Here is a 20469-nt window from a genome sequence, read left to right on the forward strand (position 1 = left end):
GCTGATAAGGGATAAATTTAAAATTGGGTTATTTTGGCTGTGATGCAGCCGCACCTTTCTTTCTGCTGTCACTACTGTCTCCAGCATTGTCCCACCCATAGAAAAAAATTATTATGAGCATGATACATCCTAAGCTAGAATATGCATGCAGTGGTGTGGTCACTGAGTTCTAAAAAAGATACAAGAAGATTAAAACAGATCCAGAAGATAGCTACAAAGATGGTGATGGAACTAAAAGACCTAACATATAAAAAAAAAAAAAAAAAAAAAGGCTGAAGGAAATGGGACTGCCAATCTTACAAGATAAAAGAGAATGAGGAGACCTCATAACAATGTATGATATAGTAAATGACATTGAAAAAACAGACAAGGAAGACTTAGTCCTGGTGACAGAAGAAGTTAGAAGGACAAAAGGATATGTAAGGAAGATTAGGATGAGGCAGTGTGAGAAGGATATTGGAAAATACAGTTTTCCACATAGAATGGTGGAAAAGTGGAATGCATTGAGTGATGTAGCTGTTACAGCAGATAATGTGTATAACTTTAAAGAAAAATTGGATAAATGGGGACATGGAGACAGGATAATATGAGCCCTGCTCGAACCCTGTAGGCAGTGTGAGAAGGATATTGGAAAATACAGTTTTCCACATAGAATGGTGGAAAAGTGGAATGCATTGAGTGATGTAGCTGTTACAGCAGATAATGTGTATAACTTTAAAGAAAAATTGGATAAATGGGGACATGGAGACAGGACAATATGAGCCCTGCTCATACCCTGTACAATACAACTAGGTAAATACAACTAAGTAAATTTATGCACAAACATATCCATTGAAAATATATCTCATGCAAACTTAAGCTAAGTTATATACTGCCTTGTGATTGCTATCAGCTGTGTCAACACTAATCTTGGCATTGGTAGTGCCACGACACACAAGATATTTTGTGTCCCTAACAGCTCGGACAACTCCCCAAATGACACTGAAAATGTAAGTACTACCAGTTGTACTTTAGCCAGTATATCAACCTAGTGGCTTAACATTACTCAATCAAATGGCAAAAGAAAACATCTAATGGTGCTGTCTGGAGAGGAGAGAGAGAAAAAAAAAAAAAAAAAAAAAAAAAAGTTGATTCCATATATTGTCGAATTGTCTGATATCTGGCTAATTTGGGTCTGACTTAACCACAGTTTACTGTACCCGTAACTATGGGCACATGTCATTACTACATCTCCTTGCAAACTATGCTTCCCGTGGTCATGTTAGTTATCCTTGAACACATGCATTTACTTTCATGTATATTCATTACTTTACAAAAGTGCTAATAAGTAAAATCTCACTGCATACTCTATGTGCATTTCATTCATATCACTTATTACTTTTAAGTATGTGTGTTTCTGAAATACTAGCAAGTTTAGAGTCTGTCCTTCACACACAGTGAAGAAAAATACCATTAGGTAGTCTCATTCAATTTACAGCAGCTCTGTATCAATGAGTATGTAATATAAGGCATTCAAATATCATATATGAAGGAGTTATGATGTGCATTCCTATAGACAGATAGGTGAAGTAGGTACCATAACACAAAACTGAATACTTACTTGTGGCTACTGTCATTTTTCACAAACAGTACTCCTGTAATTACATGACACTAACTTACCCTAACACTGTTTTCAATACTTTCAAATCAGCTACAAGTGTCCTTGTTCTTGGAGATAACTGATGCCAAATGGGGTCTAGTTGAATTTTCAAAATTTTATCAAATGATTTAGATATTGCATTTTCTGGTGTGAATTCTTCTGTATCAATAGTGCTGTTTGATCGTCGAAGTTCCTGAAATATGAAATAAAGATAAATAAATAAGAAACATATAATGAAATAAAAAATAAATACATAAATGAATATATAAATATATGTATATTATGAAATGTACATATATGTTGGCTACACCTATAAGTCATTAACTTAGCCCGTCTATGTAACTGGTCTAAATTATGCATGGCTAACTATACTATTTTTTTTTTTTATCTATTCTTATGCAAGAGGCAGAACTTCCAAGGGCAAAAAATATGAATATTAGAAAAAAAAGGCCCACTTGAATTGTATTCTCCATGTATGCATGTATATATTTGTGCTTCACACATATTGGGTTCTTTTCTGGGAAAGGTTCTGAATAAAAGTTTGGAATTCTTTGAATCCACTCCATTGGAACTCTCCCTTCAATCAAAGAGCTGTTAACCACATTCCAAATTAGTTCCACCAGCTGTTTTCTACATTCACTTAGTGTCAATCCTTAAACTCCATCTGGCCTCATTGCTCTTCTAACATCCCTTTTCTCAAATTGTTTCCTAATTTTCTGCTTTTGCACCATCCTATTTCCTTTAATTAACTTATCGATGGTCTCTCTGTTCATCATCTTTCCATTTACCATATTTGACAGCATATAGGACAAAGACGTATATGACACACCACCACATCAGCAGATCAAACTCAGGAAAAAATGTTGTTAGTATATTTAAGTATATACTGTTGAAAGCATTTATCACCCAAGATTTTATGTCATTCTCAAGTTCTGGCCAGTGTAGGGCTGGGCAACAACGGTTATGTTTACTTTTCCTTGCACTCTTCTGTTGGTCTTCTTGCTGTCACCAGACTCATAATTCTTTTCCGTAAGTGGTGGCCTGAAGGTCCTTCCTGCTGCTCTATTGCCATGCTCCTTGGCATTTGTTGCTTGTAGGAGATTGTGTAGCTAGATTATTTTCCTCATGCTGCCATAATGGCGGGAGTACTGATACATTTTGTTATGATGATGAACTTTCTGTTACTCCTCAACATCAAATGGCATCAAGTCAAGGTTCTAATCAGCTAATATCTATAAATATGTCACAACCTCACAGATTAGATTACTTTAATATTAACAAACATGAATTTTAAAGTAATAATACAGGTATTTTTCGATTTATGTGAGGAAAACGTTCCTGAAGGGATCACGTAATGTAAGAAAGGCATAAGTTAACAAGTTTACTGAACTACACTGTGCACTGCTAGAGAGGTTCCACTGTGTGGAACTGTTTCCTGCACCATTAGTTTGGAAAAATGAGGGAGGATTGAATATATGTATTATATATTTATTTATATATATTTTTGAGGTACAATCAGCTCCAGTGCGGGTTTAGCTGTACTAACTGAGTGCACAATGTACTATCTGTGTAGTACTATGCCTCAGGGTATCACTGAAACATCTCATTAAAAAAATGAGGCCCCACGCACATAGGAAACACTACCTTCAAAATAGAATCAGCACAATAACGCAGTTACCCCTACCTACAATCACAATAGCGCAGTCACCCCAACCAAAAGGAACCAAACCCCCATACCTGACCTCCCTACATCCCGTTTTCTATCTCTGGGAGGTCCCTCTCCTGATAAGACGCCATTCCATGTTTCAGCGCTCGTGGTAGCCAAACCTACACTCGCTTGCGCCTGTTTCGCCGGCTCTTAGAGCCGGTGTTTTCTCTGGGTGTTTCTTTTCAGCTTTTCCTCTTGCTTTTTGGCAAGAATCTTGGATTTATGGACGGATTACACTGTGCTGTGCCCTTTTCGTGTGTTTTAGTGCAGTGTGGTGCCTTTATTATGTGTGTTTTTTGTGACCATATGGTGGGGGAGCCGGCAGGTGTTCTCGAATGTTCTCGAGTGCGTTAGTGGCCCTTTCTTTCGGTGTAGGGCATAGTGTTTGATCATGGCCTCTGCTGTTCGGCTCCCTGTGCGTGTGCAGTATTTTTAAGCCACTTTTATGGCGTTTTGTCATACTTTGCGGTCTTTTGCACCGCCGAGTGTTGTGCGTCTCCTAGCCCGGTTGGGGGCGATAAGGTAGTGTTTTACGTGTGATATCTTTTCAGTTCATCATGCCTACTACCAAGTGCCAGTTTTCCTCGGATGGCAAAGGGTGCGCATACGAGTTTTCATGCGATGGCCATGACTTGTGTGTGCCCCATTGTCCTTGTGTTTCCAAGGACTTCTTGTTTGACACTGACAAATGTGAGAAGTGCCGAGAAAATGTGAAATTCCTCCAATCTGTGGGCAAAGTAGATAAACTTTGCCTCCAGTACACTTCGCTGCGCCGATCGTGGGAGGCGGTGCAGCGTTTGGCCAAGAGGAAAGGGAAGCATGCGGTCTGGAAGGACGAAGCCTTCCGCCTGGCTTTCATGGGCCGTCTACCCCGTCTACCCCGTCCTCTGCTGGCCGCTCCTCCCCCCCCTCCTCGGTCGTAGAGGGTCCAGTACCGGGGCCATCTTCGGTACTTCACGATCCCGTGGCCGGGGACCCAGTGGTGCTGCCTTCCGCTCTCCCTGGCCCCCCCTCGGAGCCCCTGCCTCCTAACATCCACGAGCTCCTCTTGAGGATTTTGGCCCATCTATCCTCTGCTGCTCCTCTGCTGTGTGCCCAGTCCTCGGCTTCTCCTCTGGTGGCAGACCCTCACCCTGCTACACCTCTCCCCCTCTCTAGTCCGGCATCTCACTCGTACGGGGTGGATTTGTCCCCTGTCTCGGACGTCCCCCCTTCGGAGGAGGAGTTGGAGCCGGAGGTTCTTCCGGAGTCTTGGGCTTCTGTGCCTCCTGATTGGCAGGTGTCTCAGGTCGCCGGGTCGGCCGTCTTACTCCGCCGAGATGGGGCCTCCCACGGGGAGGCAGCACCAGTGCCTGGTCAGGTGTGCTGGGGGACGTCATGCCACTCTCCTCTTCCTTTCTGGCATTTTCGTCCCCTCTCTCAAGCGGCCCAGCCTACTCCTACCTTGCTGTTACCGACCGTGGACAAGCTCTCGCGCTCACTCTCGGTCCTCTCTTTGTTTGTGGGCCTGTCTCCTCCTTCCCTTTCCTCCGAGGGTGAGGAGTCGACGCAGCGCTAGATGGGCATGTCATGGACAGCGGGCCAGGCGGACCAGTTCTTTAAGGTGGCCAGGGACTGGTGGGATCAGTTGGCGGCACGGACCCAAAGTGCTCCTCTTCCCAGACCGTCAGCTAAGCCCAAGACTCCTCTACATCCGGTTGGGGACTCTCTGGACGCCCAGGTGGGAGTTTGGCTGTCGGTGCGTTCTCCACCCTCCTTTCCTCCTCCCTTGGCTACCCCTTCGTCGGAGACGGTGAGGCAGGCCGAAAAGGACAAGGCTTTTGCGTTGAATGCCTTTTCCTCTTTTCAGGCCTTGCTGACGGTGGAGAACATCTTAACGGTTCTGTCACAGATGCAGGATCTGAGAGCACGGGTGTCCTCTTCACTCCTGTGCTCAAACCTCCTGCCCCTACTGTGCTTCGCCCTCTGGCAAGGGGCTCCAGCGATGGCTTCTTCCTTCGCTCAGGCTCTCTCACCCCACTTAGCCTGCTGGAGGCAAGCCATGGCTCCTCTGCCATCTCCAGCACAGTCGGCCCTTCTCATGGGGAATCTGCTGGGAGCTTCCTTTGGGTCTACACAGATGGTGGTGGATGCTCTCGAATGGGCCTTGTCTTCCTGTACCGTCCCTTCTTGGTCCCTTGGTGGGACCAGCAGGACCCTCGTCTGGTCGTGGACCTGTCTGCTCTCAACGCCCACATCGAGTGTCATCACTTCAGGATGGTGACACTCAAGCAGGTCAGGGAGACCCTTCTTCCACACTCTTGGTTGACTTCCCTGGACCTCGCCAATGCATATTGGCATGTGCCGATTGATAGGTCCGCGTTTCCGTTCCTACCTGGCAGTGCAGGACCGCTCCCGCGTCCTGCGTTTTACAGTCCTGCCCTTCGGTTTGAACATTGCGCCACGAGTCTTCACCAAGATCATGAAGGCTTTACAACAGTGCTGGTGGACGTCAACATCAGAACCATAATGTCGTTGAGGGAGGAAGCCCGAACTGCAACCGCCAGGACCATCTCCATCAGCGAATCCCTCGGGTTTCACTTCAATTTCCCCAAGTCTCGTCTCCAGCCCACTCAAGATCTGCAATGGCTTGGCATGTGGTGGGATACTCGGACTTCTACCATCCGCCTGTCCGAGGACAATCGGAGGATGGTCCTGCAGCGGGTCAGGAGGGCCTCCTGGTCCACCACCTTCACCCACCGCAAGTGGACGAGGCTCATGGACTCCTTGACGTTTGCAGCTCAGGTGACACCACTGGGGCCTCTGTGGTGCAGGAGGCTCTGGTGGGAAGGCAACAGGGTGTTTCCGCGGATGGCCCCGCACTGTTTGTGCCCAGTTCCACCACACCTTCACTGGCTGCTGCGTCAGTGTTTGTTTCCGGGCCTTCTGGAGACTGTGGTTCCTTGGAAGCTGTCAGCGCCGCAGCTACAAGTCTACACAGACACTTCGGACAGCGGTTGGGGCTTCCAGGCGTCCGACGGTCAACAGGGCCGGGGATGCTGGGAGCAGGCCGACGTGCAGAGGCACATCAACATGAGGGAGTTGACGGTGCCTCTGCATTTCCTTCAGCAACAGGCGGACCTCTGGCAACTCCACGTCTGCTTCTACATGGACAATGTAGTGGCAGTCCAGTGTGTGAAGAGGATGGGCTCCTCCTGGTCCATCTCCCTCCTCAAGACATCCGAGGCCCTCTTGAACCTGGCAGCGTCGCGCCATCTTACGCTGTCAGCCATGCTCGTGCCAGGCAAGGAAAATGTCTAGGTAGACTCGTTGTCCCACAGCGATACTTCCTCAGTGGAATGGTCGCTCGACCCAGACGTTTTCACGGATCTAGTGGAGTTGTTCGGTCTGCCCGAGGTGGACCTGTTTGCATCATTGGAGAACCATCAGCTCCCACAGTACATCACCAGGAGCGTGGTCACGGCCACGGGAGGGCCGGACTCCTTTCTCATGGATTGGAACACATGGGGGTTCGTTTATCTTTTTCCTCCCCCAGCGACGACGGTGATGACGACGGTGGTGCGCAAGCTGGAGACGTTCAGGGGCCGAGTTCTTCTCATCGCCCCTCTCTGGAAGGCCCAGCCCTGGTGCCAACGTCTACTGCTCTGGTGTCCTTCCCTCTACCTCTCAACAGACTGGCGGTACGGGGCCATGGCGTCCGTCAGTCTGGAATATCCTCCAGCTTTCACGCGTGGAGTTTCTGCAGGCGTGCTTGACCACCTCCCTCTCGCCTGCGGTCTCCTCTGATGTCATCAAGGGGTCCAGGGATTCCACCCTCCGCCAGTACGAGTTGGCATGGAAAGCTTTCCAGCTTTTTCTCCACAATTGCCCTTTTCCTTATATTTCTTTACCTCTTGTTTATGACTTTTTGTCCTTTATGTTCCATGTCAGACGCAGAGCTGCCCCGACTGTCGCCACCTATGCAGCTGCTCTGGTGGAACCCTTGTTATTGGGGTTTAACATCACCATCAGTGGACGGGTTATGGATTTACTGAAAAAGGGTCACTTCCACCAGCAGCCTCCTGTGAAGAGACCAAGGATCTTCTGGTCTCAGTCCAAAGTCCTGACCCTCCTTCGGGGCCCTCCTTTTACTAATTCTACCCCTCAACAGAGCTTGCGGAAGGCAGTTTTTGGTGGCCATGGCTTTTGGCTTGAGGGCTTCCCAACTTCATGCCCATATCCGGCACCCATCCTGGCTGGTCTTCTCCAGGGATGGGCGACAGGTCTCCCTAGCACCTTCTCCCAAGTTCTTGGCCAAGAATGCGAGGGAAGGACACTCCTTGGCCCCATTGTACTCCAGGCGTGGATGGAGGGTGCTACGGTCACGGCTGCGGTTAACTGCTACAGCTCACTAGTGTTATCCTGGCGGGGTCGCCAACTTTGTTACGGTCAGTACAGTGGGGAATATAACACTCCACAGAGTCCCCACTACTATAAATCACAGCAGCCATAACCATCAGGTTCTTTCAAGGTCGCCAATAGTGTATAACTTCCCCCACTGTAAGGGAATCTCCTTAGCAACTCCTTCTTCTCCTGTACCCAACCAAGTAGAATTTATAAATGGTAGATGTTATGTGTAACAGGGCGAGGCCTTAATACCCCCTAGAGAAACCGCTCACAAGGACAATTCCACCCACTTCTCTATGAAGTATTAATGCCTCTCCACACGCCTTGCCCACAGACTGTGATAAATCACAGACTGGGACAACACGCGCAGTATATTACTATACTATCCTACTATGACAAGTGCTTCCTAACACCTGTCACTGACTCCCCTAGGCTACAACTACTTGCAATATATGATGTGTACAGCACATCCGGTGGTGTACACACAAGCCCAGATACCACCTACGGGTGACAACAGCCATACAGAGTCTAGATACTCGTCACAAACAAGTCTGACGGACGAGAACTACGCACAAACTGGCCGACAGCACAAAGCTTCTCAGTTTTCACTAGCGTGCGTGGCTACAACCACTACAATACAGTATACTACTGAACCTATACAAAAGATGATGGGGGCACACAGCCACCCACCAAACCCTACTGGTGACTACAGCCACCAACAGCAACAACGGGACGCGACACCAAGGCGTCCCTCCGCGTCACCACACCCGAGTGGACGAACGCATGAGAAAATGTAGCCAAACCAACTACACTTCTCTCAGAACAACAACCCGCTGTTCTACAGCCCCAGTCTAACCAGTAGCAAGCCAGCTACTCAAAGGAGGGCACAACTCCCACACCAATGACTACTGAGTACCTATTAACACACAGTCCAGCCACACGTTGCCTCTACCCTGTGCCCAGAGCATACGTGTTAACTCCGCTGAAGACTGGCCGGTACTATAAACAGTATACTACTGATACTACACAACAGATGATGGGGACACACAGCCGCCCACCAAACACACTGGTGACCACGGCCACCACAACGACAAACAGGACGAGACTATGCCGCGTCTCTCCGCGCTGCCACACCACGAGGGGACGAACGCCAGACAGGAAATGTAGACCCAACCGGCCACATTCCTTAGGACAACAAGCCCATTGTCCTTCACAGCCACGGTCTACCCAGTAGCAAGCCAGCTACTCAAGGGAGGGCACAACTCCCAGACCAATGACTAATGAGCACCTAGAGAAGCCCAGCAACACGTATCTCCCTACCCTGTGCCAGACCACGAGAGTCCGCGTCCACCTCAGCTGAAGACTACCCTGGTACTGAGTCGCTCGCCAGACAATGAGAAGCAGGGAGAGGGAGGCGGGTTGTCTGCTCAACAGAACAGCTCGAGGGGCCCGTGCTGGGGTGGCCATAGGCTACGCATATAATATAATTAAATAAACGGGAAATAATGCAGTGTCCCTCACACGCCCTCCCTTAACCCGTACAGCGTCAGCAGATCTAAGACTTTGTGATTTCACCAGTGCTGGCCACATCATGGATTTTTTTTTTTTTTGCTAATCCAGTCTTAAATGATGTGAAACAAATGAAAATGACAGTCATTCCTCCCAGAACTGACTGGAAGTGGTATTAATTGGTGCGAGATATTTTGTGCTAAGGTTAGCGACTTAGCAAAGCCTTATGTGACTAGTTTATTCGCCTCGCTTTCTCACCAGTCGATCCCCGAGTTGGACACATGCATAATATCATTCCTGAGTTGAAAGAAAAACATGTCATGTTTTGCTGTTTGGGAGTGTTTGTGGCTAAAAATAGACACGAGATATCGTGAGGGAGTGTTGCCTTTCACGGTGCAAATATTTTCTGAGTAATATGTACTTGTTTTACCTTATAACAAAGCGATTCGAAAATTCTTATTTATGTCATACAAAGTTTTCACTACCACAATATAACAGTTACCAAAAACAACTGAAATGGTAAGAGTAAGTAATGGAAATTACGCTTTGTTCATATTAGCGGAGTTGAGGCGTCAGTTTCCTGCTACACCTAGCTGAAGGCAGCAGAAACTGCTAAAGTTCAAAATTGTAATAAATACAGGAAGCATTCATGTTAGCAGGGACGAAGAGGCAGCATGAGCAATATCTACAGTGCATGATGGCAGTATAATGGTAGGTTTTGAGGATGCAATACCTCTGAAAACACGAGAAAGCTCGCCGACGTATCTCATATGTCTCTTGACGCCCGGTTCGCTCAGAGTAGCCGACGTATCTCGTACGTCTCTGACGCTGTACGGGTTAAAAGAAAAAAAAATTTTGAAACAAAACATTTACAAAAATTTTTTTTTAAAGGCATGGAACTGATTAAAGGGAATGGCCCAGGGACAGACAATCGGCCACAACGTTGTCTGCTCCTCTTATATGTCTGACTATGATATTGCACTCCTGGACTTATTCGGTATGGGGGCCATTTGACAGGCTTTTCGTCCCCAACATAAATATCGTGTTCTATCAACTGTGTCCTGCCCGGGACACTGCTAAACACTGAAGAGTACTTCCTCAGCCGAAGCAACTCATCTTGCTGATCCCTAAGTGTTCAACCTTCTCTTTCAAGAGATGGAGGCTATTCCGTTCCCACTGCCCTGTAGGAACAACAGGTTCAGGCCCAATAACTTCTGGAGCCTCTCCCTCCTGGCAGAAAAATAAAACTGAAGATGCCTCTTGCACGGCAGAACTAAAAGAGCCCTTCTGGCTAGTAGAACGAAAATAGGGCTTCAGCATGTTAACGTGACACAGCTGAGCCCTCTTGCGCCGGTCAGGAGTGACCACCAGGTAGTCGAGGTCACCTACCTTCTTTATAACATAGGGGCCACTCAAGCGGGCAGCAAGCGGCTGGCCCTGAAGTGGTAACAGCACGAGCACTTCATCTCCAGGGGCAAAACTCCGATACTCGGCCCTTCGGTCATAATACCCCTTCATACTCTGCTGGGCCTTACACAGGTGGGCCTGCGCCACCTCTAATGCCTTGGCCAATCTCTCTCGACTGCTCATAATGCTCTTAAGCAGTGAGACAGGGCGCTCAGGCGACGGCTGACACCAAGCCTCCCGAACAACGTCGAGCGGTCCACGCACTCGGTGTCCAAACACTAGCTGATTGGGTGAGAAACCCAAGGACTCAGTGGGCGCTTCTCTCACCGCAAATAAGACAAAGGGGACACCCTCGTCCCAATCCTTATCTCTCTCCATGCAGAAACTCTTGAGCATGGTCTTGAGAGTTTGATGATGTCTCCAGGGCTCCCTGAGACTGTGGATGATAAGCACTGGACACAATATGCTTGATCCCCCATGCAGTCATCGTATCTATAAACAAATTTGAAGTAAAGTTGGTCCCCTGATCGGACTGCAGCTCTGCTGGCAATCCAAAGTGTGTAAAGAAGGTTAACAAAGCCTTCAGCACCACCTTAGAGTGAGTGCTTCTCAGGGGAATTGCTTCAGGGTACCCTGTGGTAACATCCATTATGGTCAACAAATACTTGTGACCAGCCCTGGTAGTAGGCAGAGGACCTACTATATCAATCAAAACCCTCGTGAAGGGAGGATCAACAGCAGGGATGGGGTGGAGTGGCACCACAGGGGGTGTCTGATTAGGCTTGCCCACCACTTGACAAGTGTGGCAGCACTTAAGAATCGTGGCTACTTCTCCAGACATGCTGGGCCACCAAAAATTGCGACGCAGGCGAGCGACGGTCTTCCGGATGCCCAGGTGTCCAGCCATGGGCCCCTCATGTGCCAACAGCACAAGTGCCTCACGCAGCTTATGCGGCACAACTACTTGCAGTAGTTCACCACCGTCACTCTCCTGCCATCTACGACACAACACCCCTTGATGCAAAATGAACTCCTCCCTGCCCTCCAACTCCTCACTTCCCTCACCCACTCGAGCAAAGAAGGAGGCCAACGCCGGGTCCTCCTGCTGCCTACGAATGAGCTCTGCAGGCTCTAGCTGGGTAAGAGAAAGGGGGACTATAGGGTCATGGGGTTGAGGCAACGCTGCAACCCTACGTCCCACACGGCATCGAGGACGGAGAGCTGGCCCAGGCTGCTCCGCTCCTGCCATGTGATCCGGTGAGTCCTCAGAAGGATCATCACCACCAGCCAGGCAGTCACCAGGCAAGGGAAAAGCTCGCTCCCTGCCTCCACGATGCTCCACAGGGAGAGAAACTTCCAACTTCCCCGCAGAACTGGAAGTCTCCCCACCCTGGGTGCCAACTTCCAACAGACTGCCTGACTTATCATGCTGGGGCCTGTGCTGAACATCAGAGCCCTCAGCCTCCACACCAAGAAGCAACTCAGCACAAGTGCTCCCTCCGGAGTGCTCTGCAGAGTGAGGATAACCATCAAACAACTCAGCTACACCCAACTCCGTCCTCACTCTCAGCAACAACTCCCAAAGCCGAGTCCGGTGCATTAACAAGTGACTCCACGCCGTCACCGTCAGCCTCTACACCAGAACTCAATGGTGAGCCCAACACTGGCTTCACCACATCAGCACTGCTACTCCCATCTGGAGTTAATCCCACCTGGCTGCTAGCAGCCTCCTGGGTAGTAACAGGCTCTCTCTCAGCCCGGCGGGCCTGAGAGCGGGTAACAACATTTACAGAGTCTTGCACCACTGGCCCAGACTCTTCAGCAACCTCATCCTCATCAGAGGTTGGGATCCATACACGACCACCAGCCAAATCATTCCCAAGCAGGAAGTCCACTCCTGCGACTGGCAGTTCGTCTGCCACTGCTACCTGAGCCGTAGCAGTGACAAGAGGACATGACAGCGTCACCTCAGCCGTCACGAACTCCTCCACAGTGTTAAGTCCACGACACAACACTGCCTTGCTAGATGTCACCTTCCTACCAGTGACATTTCGGCACACTGACTGCTGTGCACCCGTATCACGCAGTACAGTGACGGGATACTTTGTGCCATCAATCTCAACCGTGCCTCCACACAGGAAAGGACGGCACCAGTCGAGCTCACTATCCTTAGGTGCGGGCGAGGCAACAGGGGAGGAACAGGGGGGCCAACCTGCTCTCCTTCCTCCAAACACAACTCAGGCACACGCCGTGCCTTCTCACTTCTAAAACCTGAAGGAGCAGTCAACTCATCATCACAAACTTGGTCTGGCCACACCAACAAGGCAACTGGTTTCTGCGAGGACTTGGGAGTTTCAGCTGTCACTAACTTTAAGCAACTGAACTTAAAATGCCCTTTTCCTCGGCAGTGATAGCACGTGGGCTGGTAATCATACTTGAGAGTTCTAGGGGCCGCCTTCCCCACTGTCCCATCCTTCGCAGAAGAAGGAGGGGTGGGGGCCTGGAGGTTTCCCAAACCCATCTTACTGCCGAATCCAGTATTTCGCCTAAAATGGCCCGGTGAGCCCGAGGAAGAACTGCCACCACTCCCTGGGCCTCCCCTAGGACCACCTTCCTTACGACTCCAACTCCCAGGCTGCTGCACAGGACGGTGGGCCAACACATAATCATCAGCCCATGTAGCAGCCTCCTTCAAAGTCCTAAACCTCTTCTCCCTCAACAGAGGTACCAGCTCCTTATCAGCAAAGTCGATGAACTGCTCCATAACTACTAACTTCTTCATAGCCTCGAGAGAGTCAACACCCTCGCTAGCAATCCACCTCTCAAACACTTGCTCCAGTGAACGAGCACACTCGAGGTAGGAGTCACTTGCTCGCTTCCTCTTTCCTCTGAATTGCAAGCGATAGGCTTCTGGTTGCAGCTCATATGCCCGCAAGATGTCAGCCTTAAACTCCTCATAATCATCCAGATCATCAGCTGACATTTTATCATAAACTTCCAAGGCTTTTCCCTTGAGTTTATTCGCAACCAAGCCTACCCATCTCTCTCGAGACCAAGCAAACTCCTTGGCTTTCCTCTCGAAGCGAACAAACCATTCAGCCACTTTAGCCTCATCAAACTCAGGCACTAGCTGGAGACTTTGAACTAAAGTATGCTCTACACTTTGTTCTCCTCCTCCTCCTACACTACCAACAACTCCAGGCGTACTTACTGCATGGCGAGTTCTCTCCCACTCCAACTCTCTATCTTTATCTGCTCTTTCTCTCTCAATCTCCAATCTCATCATCTCCATCTCTCTAGTTTGACTCTCGTCTCTCTTCCGCAACTAATCTCTTCAACTCTCGCCTCTCTTCTGCTTCTATCTCCATTTTCCTAATTTCCAGCTTCAATCGCAGTTCCTCCAGTCTGGCAGCTGACTGGACACTATCAGCAATACTGCTTGCTAGACTAGATCGTTGGGAGCCTCCCCTACTTCCGATACTTCTGCCAGGGCTAATATATCCCACGTCACCTTCGCTGGGACCGCCACATGCGTTATCATGACACGTAGTAAATGCGTCCTCACTGACTCCAATCGCGGCCGACGACTCATCATACCCACGTGGTGAGTCACCGTGGTGAGTCTCTCGCCGGCTCACACTCGCATCCTCAACCTCCACTGGTGAGGTGAAAAGGCCAGTAACTCCCTCCATGGTGCTCACAGGGACTCATTCTCACAAAAAATAAAATAATATAAGTAATAATACCCCACACAATACACTACACCACTATAAAAGCACTTGGTTTATCCTGGCGAGGTCGCCACTTTTGTTACGGTCACGGCTGTGGTTAACTGCTACAGCTCACTAGAGTGTTATCCTGGCGGGGTCGCCAACTTTGTTACGGTCAGTACAGTAGGGAATATAACACTCCACAGAGTCCCCACTACTATAAATCACAGCAGCTGTAACCCTCAGGTTCTTTCAAGGTCACCAACAGTGTATAACTTCCCCCACTGTAAGGGAATCTCCTTAGCAACTCCTTCTTCTCCTGTACCCAACCAAGTAGAATTTATAAATGGTAGATGTTATGTGTAACAGGGCGAGGCCTTAATACCCCCTAGAGAAACCGCCCACAAGGACAATTCCACCCACTTCTCTATGAAGTATTAATGCCTCTCCACACGCCTTGCTCACAGACTGTGATAAATCACAGACTGGGACAACACGCGCAGTATATTACTATACTATCCTACTACGACAAGTGCTTCCTAACACCTGTCACTGACTCCCCTAGGCTACAACTACTTGCAACATATGATGTGTACAGCACATCCGGTGGTGTACACACAAGCCCAGACACCATCTACGGGTGACAACAGCCATACATACAGAGTCTAGATACTCGTCACAGACAAGCCTGATGGACGAGAACTACGCACAAACTGGCCGACAGCACGAAGCTTCTCAGCTTTCACTAGCATGTGTGGCTACAACCACTACAATACAGTATACTACTGAAGCTATATAAAAGATGATGGGGGCACACAGCCACCCACCAAACCCTACTGGTGACTACAGCCACCAATAGCAACAATGGGACGCGACACCAACGCGTCCCTCCGCGTCACCACACCCGAGTGGACGAACGCACGAGAAAATGCAGCCAAACCAACTACACTTCTCTCAGAACAACAACCCACTGTTCTACAGCCCCGGTCTAACCAGTAGCAAGCCAGCTACTCAAAGGAGGGCACAACTCCCAGACCAATGACTACTGAGTACCTATTAACACACAGTCCAGCCACACGTTGTCTCTACCCTGTGCCCAGAGCATACGTGTTAACTCCGCTGAAGACTGGCTGGTACTATAAACAGTATACTACTGATACTACACAACAGATGATGGGGACACACAGCCGCCCACCAAACACACTGGTGACCACGGCCACCACAACGACAAACAGGACGAGACTATGCCGCGTCTCTCTGCGCTGCCACACCACGAGGGGACGAACGCCAGACAGGAAATGTAGACCCAAAATAGATGTTTTCGAACAATAGTTTGGTAACTCAAACATCGCAGTATATATATATATATATATATATATATATATATATATATATATATATATATATATATATATATATATATATATATACATATATACAGTAAAGTCCCGGGTTACGTCGGTCTCAAGTTACGTCAAACTTGTAGTTACGTCAGTCCACTATAAGGCAATTTAAGATTAAAAAATTGAAAATTTATAAATCGTAAAGCGCAGGATTTATTGTTATTGTTGGTGGTTATCCGTTACAACGCCCGCCTCACTTTTGAATACAATAACACCCTGTCTCAGTTCCACCACACCGTTGCCCCTGGTAAGAGTGTTATCCTACTTCTGCGTTTACTGACTCAAGTTCTTAGTATCTTGCTCAATGGCACCAAAGAGAAAACTCCTTAGTGACAGCAGTGATGCTAAGAAAAGGAAAACCATTACGCTACAAGAAAAAGAGGATGTAATTAAAGACATGAGAAGGGAGGCAGCAGCTGTGTATGAGAGAATGAAGAAGAAAATGGGAAGCCCATTACCATGACAACGGGGAGGTTGACGACCTTGAGGGTTCACGCACCCATCACAACAATAACAACTCCGGAGCCTTCGCCTGGGCCACACGACACTTGCAGCTCACTTGCACCGTCTGCTCCTGTCTCCTGATCCCTATTGCCCTTTCCTATTGCATTTCCTGCCCCGCTGCCCACGCTTCTACTCCCACCGCACTGCACTACGCTCCCAGCTGTCTGCCCTGGGCGTCACAACATTCGACCTGCCCACCCTCCTGGCGGCCTCAGGGCCACCCCTCTTGGCAACCTGCAGTCCTTCACGTTCGTGGCCCTAATGAACAACAAAAACAAACTTGTGTTTCATATTCCTATATAGTTGTAAATAATATAACAATATAACCTTTAACTTACCTGAATGACCATAAACAATGATTGGTTGAAAACTCGATAATATGCTTTGAAATGTACGGAAACTCGAGTTACGTACAAAATCGACTTACGTCATGTTTCAGGAACGTAACTCTGACGTAAACCGAGACCTTACTGTAAATATATATATATATATATATATATATATATATATATATATATATATATATATATATATATACACTCAACCCTCGATTTGCCGGACTAAAAGGGGGGAAGGCTTGTCCGGGAATGGCAAATGTCCGGCAATGGAAAATGTCCGGGGGTCTACCCCCTTGCCGGACTTTACCCTATACAGGTTGAACCCCGCTTTAACGGCACGCGATTTACCGGAATCCCGTGTTTAACGGCAAAAATTTCCGGTGGGAACATAGTGTTGTCTTTAACGGCATTTCGGCACCTGCACCAGCTGTACCAGGAAGTTGGAAAATAAAATCAGACGTTTTTTGTTCAGAACAAAACTGAGGGAGAAGAAAGAGACTGTGCACCAGATGTGGAAGACAAGAGAAAGAAAAATAAAAGAAAGGCAGGATCAGGAAGAATAGAAGTAACAGGAGGTGCCGAGGCAAAGGCAAAACCTCCGACGACCATCATCATCATCATCATCATCATCTCACCACGTGGGGCTGTAACACATGCCAATGCCGCCGACACACATCTGTACTGTTTTTTTTATTAGCATTTACCTTACTGTAGATATATTGATGGTAGCACAACACTCGTGTGACGCGGCAGACTTGTTTACAGTCCAGTACTAGATGTGTATGTCCGCCCGCGCTGCCATCTATAGTGCCCGATTTGCGAACTTTGTCTGGCGCGGTAATTTGAAATCGACTTGTCCCGGACTTTTTTTTTTTTTTTTTTTTTTCTTCCACAGACTCTTGTCCAGCAAATCCGAAATCCGGCAAATGGAGTTCCGGCAAATCGAGGATTGAGTGTATATATATATATATATATATATATATATATATATATATATATATATATATATATATATATATATATATATATATATATATATATATATATATATATATATATATATATATATATATATATATATATATAGCCCCAGCACTTGGCGAATTTATTAGTCTGGTAAAACTACCGCCAAATGTGAATTTCGCCAAACACGAGTTATTTATACCATATAAATTGCCAAAAAAAATGCCTCAATTAGTCTTTGGTCATTGCCAAAGTCCCTCTTTTGACCCCTAAAATACCATCTTTCAAGCTGAAATAAAATCTTGCCTTCACATATTACAACATGTACAAAACAGATCAATAAATAATAAGTAAAGCTAATAAGACATGATATAAAGGCTGTAACTCCCGTTTTTCCACCCTTACTGTATATATATACAGTAATAAGTAATCTTATCTCACTTTCCTTTTGCTGAGATCTCCATTTTAGGGGATTTCAATGTTCACCACCAGCTTTGGCTTTCATCTTCTTTCACTGACCAACCTGGTGAACAAACCTTCAACTTTGCTATCCTTCATGACCTAGAGCAGCTAGTGCAGTTCCCTACCCGTATTCCTGACCGCCTTGGAGACACGCCCAACATTCTTGATCTTTTCCTAACCTCCAACCCTTCTGCTTACTCTGTTAAACTTTCCTCTCCGTTGGGCTCCTCCGACCACAATCTAATTTCCGCTACCTGTTCTATCACTCCAGTGCAGCCTCAGGACCCGCCTAAGCGGAGGTGCTTCTGGCATTTTAACTCTGCTAAGTGGGAGGAACTAAGGCAGTACTATTCTGATTTCCTTGGGATGATTATTGTTTTCATGTCAGAGATCCTTCTCTTTGTGCCGAGCGCATAACAGAGGTGATTATCTATGGCATGGAGCTATACTTTCTCTAACCCTAAAGCTAAAAAGCCTTGGTTTAACTCTGCTTGTTCTCGTGCTGTCAATGATAGAGAGGCGGCTCACAAACGGTTCCGTAGCCATCCAACTGCTGAAACTCATGCCCTATATATTTCTGCCCGTAATCATGCCAAATCTATTCTCCAACTTACTAAAACTCTTTCATCAATAGAAAATGTCAAAGTCTTTCCAATTCTAACTCCTCTCGAGATTTCTGGCATCTAGCCAATAATATCTCTAACAACTTTACTTCTTCGTCTTTCCTCCTTTACTTCATCCAGATGGCTCTACAGCTGTCTCTTCTTTTCTAAAGCTGAACTCTTCGCTCAAACCTTTGCTACCAACTCAACTTTGGATGATTCTGGGCATATTCCTCCTACTCCTCCACCCTCTGACTACTTCATCCCTAAAATTAAAATTCTTTATAAAGACGTTTTCCTGGCCCTCTCTGGCCTTGATTCTCGGAAGGCTTACGGTCCGGATGGAGTCCCTCCTGTTGTTCTCAAAACTGTGCTTCGAACTCGCTCACTGCCTGGTCAAACTCTTTCATCTGTGTCTCTACTTCTATTTATCCTTCTTGCTGGAAGTTTGCTCACATTCAACCTGTCCCTAAAAAGGTGACCACTCCAATCCTTCTAACTACCGCCCTATAGCTTTGATTTCCTGCCTTTCTAAAGCCTTTGAGTCTATCCTTAATAGGAAGATAATGAGGCATCTATCAGCTCACAACCTTCTCTCTGATTGCCAGTATGGTTTCCGTAAAGGCAGATCTACTGGTGATCTTCTTACTTTCCTAACTGAATCTTGGTCATCCTCTTTTAGGGACTTCGGTGAAACCTTTGCTGTCGGCCTTGACATATCGAAAGCCTTCGATAGAGTCTGGCACAAATCTTTAATTTCTAAACTACCCTCCTACGGATTCTATCCTTCTCTCTGTACCTTCATCTCCAGTTTCCTTTCCGATCGTTCTATTGCTGCTGTAGTAGACGGTCACTGTTCTTCCCTAAAACTATCAACAGTGGTGTTCCACAGGGTTCTGTCCTATCACCCACTCTCTTTCTATTATTCATCAATGATCTCCTAAATCTGACTCAATGCCCTATCCACTCCTATGCTGATGATACCACCTTGCATTATTCAACAGCGTTCAACAGACGCCCAACCCAACAACAATTAAATGACTCAAGGCGAGATGCTATAGGACGCCTAACTTCTGATCTTTCACTTGTTTCTGATTGGGGCAGAGAAACCTGGTTTTGTTCAATGCCTCAAAAACTCAATTTCTACAACTATCTACTCGACATAACCTTCCAGACAACTATCCTCTCTTCTTCAATAACACTCAACTTCCCTCTCCTCTACATTAAACACACTCGGTCTATCCTTCACTAAAAATCTAAACTGGAAATTTCACATCTCTACTCTTGCTAAATCAGCTTCCAAGAAGTTAGGTGTCCTATGGCGTCTTCGTCCATTTTCTCTCCCTCCCAGCTGCTTGCTCTGTACAAGGGCCTTATCCGCCCGTGTATGGAGTATGGCTCTCATGTCTGGGGATCCACACACAGCTTTACTAAACAAGGTGGAATCTAAAGCTTTTCGTCTTATCAACTCTTCTCCTCTAACTGACTGTCTTGATTCTTTAAGTCACCGCCGCAATGTTGCATCTTTATCTGTCTTCTACCGCTGTTTTCATGCTGTCTGCTCTTCTGAACTTGCTAACTGCATGCCTTCCCCTCCTGCGGCCTCGCTGCACAAGACTCTCTACTTCTTCTCATCCCTATTCTGTCCATCTTCCTAATGCAAGAGTTAACCAGTATCTTCACTCCTTCATTCCCTACACTGGTAAACTCTGGAACTCTCTACCTGTGTCTGTATTTCCACCTGCCTATGACTTAAACTCTTTCAAAAGAGGAGTGTCAAGACACCTCTTACGTTAACTGGACCCTCCTTTTAGATTTTTTGTTTTCTCTTTCTACTT

At 47.2% G+C, this 20469-nt stretch overlaps 1 protein-coding gene across 6 annotated transcripts in view; it reads right to left on the reverse strand.

Moving 5' to 3' along the window:
• LOC123503534 (DNA repair endonuclease XPF-like) overlaps positions 1-20469 on the reverse strand; it is a 432975-nt gene that overhangs the window by 290488 nt on the left and 122018 nt on the right. For all 6 annotated transcript variants that reach the window (XM_045253376.1, XM_045253377.1, XM_045253374.1 and 3 more), the window contains one exon: positions 1660-1832. In XM_045253376.1, coding sequence (XP_045109311.1) covers positions 1660-1832 — 173 coding nt within the window. The remainder of the gene's footprint in view (positions 1-1659; positions 1833-20469) is intronic.

The sequence above is a fragment of the Portunus trituberculatus genome, chromosome 14, assembly GCF_017591435.1.
Source record: "Portunus trituberculatus isolate SZX2019 chromosome 14, ASM1759143v1, whole genome shotgun sequence".
In the NCBI taxonomy this organism is placed as follows: Eukaryota; Metazoa; Arthropoda; class Malacostraca; order Decapoda; family Portunidae; genus Portunus; species Portunus trituberculatus.